This window comes from Balaenoptera acutorostrata, chromosome 5 (genome assembly GCF_949987535.1).
Source record: "Balaenoptera acutorostrata chromosome 5, mBalAcu1.1, whole genome shotgun sequence".
Classification (NCBI taxonomy): domain Eukaryota; kingdom Metazoa; phylum Chordata; class Mammalia; order Artiodactyla; family Balaenopteridae; genus Balaenoptera; species Balaenoptera acutorostrata.
Window position 1 is genome coordinate 52,448,229 of NC_080068.1, and position 8,372 is coordinate 52,456,600.

At 41.2% G+C, this 8,372-nt stretch overlaps 1 protein-coding gene across 1 annotated transcript; it reads right to left on the reverse strand.

Annotated features, from left to right (window-relative positions):
* Positions 1-917: 917 nt before the first annotated feature.
* LOC103010959 (uncharacterized) lies at positions 918-3,543 on the reverse strand. Its single transcript, XM_057547540.1, has 4 exons — positions 2,994-3,543; positions 2,701-2,833; positions 2,505-2,588; positions 918-2,135 (listed from the first exon to the last, which is right to left on the reverse strand). The coding sequence occupies exons 1-4, from the start codon at positions 3,538-3,540 to the stop codon at positions 2,117-2,119; spliced, it is 783 nt and encodes a 260-aa protein (XP_057403523.1). The 5' UTR covers positions 3,541-3,543; the 3' UTR covers positions 918-2,116.
* Between the last annotated feature and the right edge of the window lie 4,829 nt (positions 3,544-8,372).

Here is an 8,372-nt window from a genome sequence, read left to right on the forward strand (position 1 = left end):
GGTGAAAGTGAGGGGTCAGTGTTATAGGCTGAAGGGACTGCACATACCAAAGCTCTTGTTGGATTACTTGTAGGCAAGAAAGAGAAAAGAGGGTAAGGAATTAAAATTTATTCAGCGCCTACCATGAGCCAGGTGACTGATTTTAGGACACTATCTGACAACCTGAGTTTCAGTATAATTTATTAATTCATTAAAGTCAATCTGTATCAGGTATTGGGGATGCAGAGATGAACGAAATATGGCAGATGCTCTGGGAGAACTCTAAGTAGAGTAGGGTAAAAGCCCTTATAAGCAAGTAAAAGCAATGCGATGTTGGCTAGTCACATAAATTCAAATATTTAGAAGATACTATGGGAACATCAAAATGGAAACCACGAATTCTGCTGGGAGTGCCAAGGAAAACTTCATGGGGGAGGTGTTGTTTGAACTGAGCTCTGAAGGATGAATAAGCTTCCTCCAATAGACAGAAAATGGGAAGGGCCTTCCTGGTAGAGGCCCTACCAAATGCAAAGGCCTGGACCTGGAAAGAACACGCCCTGTAAGGGAACTGAATTCTTGACTGCAAAGATGCTAGGGAAAAATGAAGTTGAAGTAATAATCAGGAGTCATGAAACAGAACCTAATTTGTCATACTTTGCAACTTGTATTTCATGTCTAGGAAACAGGCAGCAGTAAAGGATTTAAGGTAAGGAAGGCTTATCCATTTGTGTTTTCTAAAGAACCCAGAGATCGTTGGTGCTGTGAAGGAGGAACTGGAAGGGGATTGAGCTTGGAAATAGGTTGAACTAATGCAAGGACACTGGAAATGAGGGTCCTCTCTGCTAACCAAAGAGGAGAGTGGTTAATTTTTACAATAATTTAGAATTAAAGAGGAATGACATTTTTGTAACAGTACAATAAAGAAGAAAGAACTTGAGTAAATTTTAAAAATCTTTTATTGTTTTTCCCAGAGAACAAAGGAAGTACCATAAACCATTGAGACCACATTTAACAAGTGCAATTTTAACATAGTAAATGTGATGCATATGTAATTCTTTGTAACAAAATGGTCAAAACCTTTAAAAGATACAGTATAAGCATCTGCAAATCTTAGCAGGGCAGTGCATTTTTTTTTTTTTAAACTGCATGATGAGTTTATATTCAAAGAGCCCAAATATGTTTTCAGAACTTTCAAAGTATAAATCATTGTTAAGTTTGCCTTTACTCTTTTTTTTTTAACATCTTTATTGGAGTATAATTGCTTTACAATGTGCCTTTACTTTTAAGAAACTAAAAGGATGTATTTTTATAAAAACTAGAAATAAGGAATTTACCTAGTTCCGAGCTTCTTCATCATCCAAAACATATACTTAGAAATATAATATTAGAGATATAATACTCCTAATAAACTAGATAATAAATACCATAAAAATCAAAAGTTTAATGAGTAAGTCGTGACATTATGCCATACTAGGAAGATATCAAATATCTAAATGTATAGGAAAAGAATATATTAGTCCTTATAGAACTCATACATTTAGAAATTCTAAATAAGGAAATAGATTCTACACAGATGACTGTATAATACATCCAGATTTCTAATGCAGTATAACATAAATAGCTAACCAGGGTCAAGAGTAAGAAAATTCTCTAACATATTCCTCAAGAAACAATACTAAAGTAGTTCCTATTTCATGAAAGAGTGAGAATGACAGTTTATTTCCATATACAGCATTCTAATGAAATATCATTCACACATTAAAGACACAGCTTTTTCCATAGCACTATAAGAACTATATTCTAGGAATACAATAGTCACCTTGAAAGATTAACAACCAGTGATTCTTGATTCACAATTTAGTTAATTGCCAAAGATTTCAGTAGCATAGCAGATAAAATGACAGCAAATAAGGAGCAGGAAATACTACACTAAACACACCGTAAACTCAGCAGAAAGCTGCAGGGACAAACATAGTTTCCCTCCTCTCATCTCTCTCTCACAGTGGGGAATTCATACAGAAACCCAACTCCTTGGAGAAAATCAGCCCTTGCTTCTTGTCTTCACTGGGTCCAGAGATCCCCAGAAAACTCTTCTGCTGAAGAACTGGGCAATTTTTCCAATGCACGGTCCTTTCTCTTAATTTTTCTTGTTTCCACTGTTGGGAAAAGAATTTAAACATCAGTTTAACCAAATTTCCACACACCTGTCTACCCCAACTTGTTTTCAAAACAGAGTTGAGGATCAATAAAAAGCAAAGGGTGGACTCAAGTCTCTAGTAACAACAAAAAATACATCTCAGTGATGAGTTCTGTGTAACCTCCTAGGCAATTACACATGACATTTGTGATAAGGGTCTTCCCAGGACATTCTAGAACAACTTTCGCCCCTTCTCCGCAACATCCTTTTTTTTTTTCTAAGCGTGGTCTGGAATGTGGTGGCCAAATCCCACGCGGAGAATAAGGACTTTGAGAAGTCCGCACTCCAAGAGACATTCAGAAACCAAAAAGATCAAGGTGACGTGTACCTGTCCAACATTTTCTGGATGACCTTCTTGATCAGAGGAGCTTCTGGGTCCAGACAGACTTCCTTTCTGTTCTTCAAGGTGGCTCTGCAGAGAGAAAAGCAGGATGCGCCCATGAGCTGCGGGGGCTGAAGTCAGGGCTGGGGAGACATCCCTCTTGCCAAGGTCACAGTGGACAGCGCCGCGCAGGAGGACTTACACCACTTCCACCTTGGAGCACTGCGGTCCTGGGGCGATCACCTGCAGATTACTGACCATCTTGGGATGAATCCCCGGTGTGGTGGTTAAGCACATGCAACGCAGCTCTCTCACTATGGCCGCGACAGGACCAGCTGGGGTAGAAAGAGAGATAGGGTTATGGGCAGGTTGCTGGGAGATCTCTTCCCCAGCCAGTCCGCCCTGGACATTTCCCCACGCCCGGGACGCCGCGGCCGCCTGGCAGGCGGGGCCGCTCCGCCCGCCCGGTGCGTCCGGCTGGCTGTGAGCTCTCACCGCTGGCGAGGGGCCCTGGCGGCGTCAGCAGCAGCAGCGCGAGCAGCAAGCACAGAGGGCCCGAAGGGCCGGGGATGCGGGCGGCGCGGCTGGATAGGAGTCTCATAGTGGCGAAGAGACTCAGCGAGAGGGCTTCAGAAGGAGGGAGAAGGGGTGGGATTTGAAGCTCTAGAGCACCGTGACTTCGTCGGGTCCTCCGCATCCCTTTTATCTGCACTCGCCCCTTCCCCTCCCCCCCCAACCCCGGCAGGAAATTCAATCTTTGGGATGCTTGGGAAATTCCCTGGACTGAGGGGGGCGGGGGAAAGGGGGCTGAGTGGAGCGGGGTTGGGCAGTGGGGTTTGGGGAGGGCGGCTGGGAGCAGCTGACTGCACCCGTTCCGCAATGGACGAGTCAGCTCGCCCCGCGGCGCACGGAGTGCTGCGCTGCTCCCGCTGGAAGTGAGAAGCGGTCCTGCGGAGATTTCATCCTCGGGGCCAGCCTGGGCTAGCGAGAGCCAGCTTCTCCTGGGGAACAGAGTCTTCTCAGAGATGCCCGTCGTCTCCATCTAAACAGGAAGACTGGGAACAAAGTGGCCCGGAGGTTTGACTTTAGAAAGATTTCTGAAATTCCTTTCTGATTATTATTACTATGATTATTCAGGAAATGTTAAGCCGTGATTAAAACTGCACCAAACTGCAAGACCTTGCACTCCTGCTTGCAGGCAGACCATTCTAGGTTCTTCAGATTAGGTTATAATTCTCTGGTCTTCAGCCAGCGTTAGAAGCCAAGATAATACGATGAAAGTATCTCTACTCCCACTTGAAGTCAGTGGGAGGAACAGGCTCCAAAATCAAGTCTACTTACTGGAAATTCTATACTTAGTTTTGCAAACATGAGTGTCAAGGTGGTTTAACAAAAATCTTCAAAAATCACCCAGCAAATTGCCCTGGGAAATGATGCCTTGCTTTCCACAGATCAGTACACTATGGAAGTGGAAGATGTATGGTCTTGTTTGGGGGTGGGATGGGGAGGGGTGAGTGCAGACTAAAGCAATGCCACAGAGCCCAGCCTCTTAGCTATGACTCCAGACCCTCCTAACTCCATGTATAATTGACCCAATTTGGAGAAACTCTGGAGTCTGATGAGTTTAAGGGGCTCATCTGGAAGTTTGGTTCTAGGGATTTGAATCGATTTGGCAGCAAGACAGCACCCACTCTGGTTTCATGCAAACAACTTCATGGGAGGGAAGGGTGACTCACACACACACGGGCTTCTGGAACCATCCAGCTTCTTGATCAGTGGTGTGACCAAGCCTGTTTCTACAGTACTGTTCTAGTCAGAGTGAGCCCACAGCTGCTCCCTGAACCTGAGGTGTGAGATAGATAGCTTCCAGCCTCCTCTCTTTCTCTTCTCTGTGGAAGCAGTTAGCACTCTGAAGTTTTAACGGCTGGGCCTTTCACATGTCTAGCTCCATGGCAGGCATGGCAATGATGTTGGAATGGCATGTAGGCTTTTTTTCCTGGAAATCTAACTAGATCCTCTTCTGGATTGTTCTCAAGACTGTTGTCCTCACAGTTGGCCAGTCAAGGCAATCGGTAAACATGATGGCAATTAGAAACCAGTCATGGAACAAAATTCTTTTCCTTGTCTCTCGTGACCCTGAAACCTTTTCTTAACTCCTTCACACATCTTCCTTGGCAGGGCATCACCTCCACTGGTGAGCAAGAAGGAGGTGTCATAGACCTTTAGAACTTTTAGTCCAGAAGAAAACTTTAGAAATCCCCTAGTTGAAGAGGGCTGAAAGGTTTGGCCTCACTTTGTGGGAAGTTAAATGGGAAGTTCTCTATCCTGCACAGCTTCCTAATTCCATCAGCATCATATCTGACTCAACTAATACAATCCTTCATCCTTCTGGGAAGTGGTGATCTGGGAAAATAACCTTCAGATTATTATTATGTATTGCCTTTTTAGACATCAGACTGTATCTAAAAACAAAAGCCTCACTGATGTGGATAAGATAAAATTTCAAAAATGTAACTAAAAATCTTGGACAATTAAATTCAATTTAACCACAGGGAATAAGCCATAGTATAAGATTTTGTGGGAGGAAAAGTGTTTAATGACTCAAGTAGGTTATTGACTTTTTATAAGTATATATGTGTATGTATGTGTGTGATTGTGTGTATGTGTATGTGTGTTTAGGTTCCAAATAAGCTGTTTTAAATATAAAGGAACTTACGAATTAGTTTTGGCACCCAATGGTAAGATCATAGAAGGGTCATGAGATGTGATTTCCAGTTCTTCTGGACACTCTTACAGATGTGCATGCTTCACCTGGTTTGTACCCTGAATCAACTTACCATAGGTTGTTTACAGAATATAAGGCAAAAATAAATATTTCTACAGCTGGCAAGCAAGTAATAGGAAGTCTCCACTAGAAATTAGCTGTTGGGCTGCCCAACCTAATCAGGAGGCAGCAGGTAACTTAACCTGAGTTCTGATTGAAATCATTCGGGTGCATTGCTCATGTCTGGTTCCTGTCTAGGCATCCCTGATGTAGACCTTGTGCAAAGACAGATAGGAATGTGGGTGGTCCAAAGACTCCCTGCAGTTGACAATGACACCAACTAGGAGGCAGAGCTCTTCAAAAGTAATTGCTTCTTTATTGCAAGTCTAAAGGGAAGCCATTTGCCCTGCCTGCACTGTGTACAGGTAGTATAGAAAGGCACTGTGTTATTTTTGTCCCACGGTATAACAAAACAATCCACAAAATGACATCCTGATAGCCTGAAAAGTTGACTGTCAAAAGCAATTCAATTTTAGTCATAATACCACAGAGTAATGTAAGAAGAATTAAAACATTCTTGATGGTTTGCAACTCTCAAAACACTTTCATGTTCATGACCTTTTGAGACTCATATTGATTCTTTGAGGCAGGTAAGAAACATTTTCCTATCCTCACTTTTCAGCTTGGGAAAGAAAGGCCAGAGAAAGAGTTAAGAAGCAGAAAATCCAGGATTGGAAGTCAAGCACTAGAGAATCCACCCCAAGAAATTTTTAATGGTTTCCAGATTACAAAGCGCTTTCTTCACAGTACTGGCAAATACCCCGTGGCTCTCCACATCTGGCTAACTCTACCACTTTACTTTATTGCCCAATAATCATATGTTAAGGTGTTGAAATCCACAGTCTATCTACTCCTGGCCTTTGAGGTCACAATGATGTCAAACATCCAAGAGGCTTTCAGGTTAACCAGCCTAATACTGTCACCTGCTTTCTAAGTCCTTCTCTTTCTTCAAAACCAAAGTCTTGTCTTCTCTGAGAAGGTTTATTATGACAAAGCCAACTGAAATGAATTCCTTCCACTTTTAGTCCTTGAACAATCAATGTACTTGTAAAAACTCTCTCCTGAGACAGAGTTGATTATTAATTACTCCATAATTTTTGTTTTGTTTCTCCCAAGTTAACCATTAACTTTAAAATCAGCACTGGGGACTTCCCTGGTTGTGCTGTGGTTAAGAATCCGCCTGCCAATGTAGGGGCACGGGTTCGAGCCCTGGTCGGGGAAGATCCCACATGCTGCGGAGCAACTAAGCCCGTGTGCCACAACTACTGAGCCTGCGCTCTAGAGCCCGTGAGCCACAACTACTGAAGCCTGCGCCCATAGAGCCCATGCTCCACAACAAGAGAAGCCACTGCAATGAGAAGCCTGTGCATCGCTATGAAGAGTAGCCCCTGCTCGCCACAACTAGAGGAAGCCCGTGCACAGCAATGAAGACCCAGCTCAGCCAAAAATAAATAAATTAAATAAATAAATTTATAGATAAATAAAAAAATAAACAAAATCATCACTGATGTCTTATATTTCTCACATGACATCCCATAAGTTCCAAGTTCAGTAGCAAGCAGTCTATGAACATTTGATGACAAATAATGTTAACTTTTAAATTTTGTAGTGTTCTTTAAATTGCAAGTGGATCTTAAAGTTAAGGAGGAAAGAATAGGGTGGTTTACTGTCATTAATCATTTGAACTTATCTATTTTGAATTGGCTTTCCCAATGTTGGAAATATTTTCTTGACTATTCTTAGGAACTGTTCAGATGATATTTTCAGTCTTTGGAATCTGAACCATTCAAAAGAGTGTTCAGAAACCAGCAAGATATTTGATATTAAAAGAAAAAATATATACGACTAAAGTGTCAATGAAAATACATGTTTTATGTGACTTAGAGATTGTTGGAGATAAGTGATAAGGGAAAATTCTGATTCGGTTATACTGTGTTGAATGGTAACAGTGTGGGAATGTTATTCTAAATTGATCTCTTCCAACAAATCAGAGAGGCCTTTAGTGATGTGATTTAGTATATGACTTAGGCCTTTTCAAATAGTTTTCTAAGTTTCTATTTTCTCTTATATCCACTACTCTTTATATTACCTTTAGGAAATGCTGTATATTGCAGTAAGAAAAGATGTGGACATATCATTATCAGGTTAAGCACATCAAAGATATCAGTATAAGAGTTTATCAATCAATAAGAGTTTAAGTGGAAAATAGAGTTACTTGCTTGCATGCAAAAGAAAAGGAAAAGGCCAGTTACTTTTGGGTTAACTTTGCAATATCAATGCAGTCTGTCTCCTTCCATATTGGGTTTGGCAGCCCAATGAAGAACAGGCATCATTTAGGGAAGAACTTTGCTTCAAAGTTGCACCAGATTTACTGTGATATGTCAGGAATGTTTTCTCCCTTTTGTTCATTATCTAATTTTCCTGCTAGGCATTTCAGATTAAATCTGCTTGAGAAGAAGTAAATGAATGAACTTTGAGTCTAAACTGAACTAGGCTCCTAGTACCCATAGGTAGGCTTTTCCTTGCCACCTCCTGGGTGTACAGGGTAGTTAGTCATTTTTGTTCAGCTGTGCAAGCCTGGCCTGCAAAAAGTTTTCGTTGACAAGAGATGATAGATAGAAAAAAAAAAAAAAAAAAACGGGGGATGAGCATTAAAGTTTTAAATGTTGCCAAAAGCCTTGGGCTTCTCAGAAATGGGAAGTATTCATTACTCTCTTTGGAAATTTAGTCTGGGCTCAGCAAGAAAAGAAAATCTTTCAAGGGATTAGCTATTTTAAATAACTTTTTCCGAGAAGTCATTTGTCTGATACTACGGAGGTCCTTTGTGGAAGTTAGACTTCTAATACTGTGCTTAATAATGGTCATTTACTGTACTGTTTTTGAATACCATTATCTTCATAACGTTTTTTTAGGAGAATATCCACTTCTACATGAACTTACAGTGTCTTTCATTCTCATTTAATATATATTAGAACATAATTGATTGCTGTGTTAATAAGAATAATTGTGATGTATTTATATGTGTGTGATTTATGCACTTCCTAGAGAAT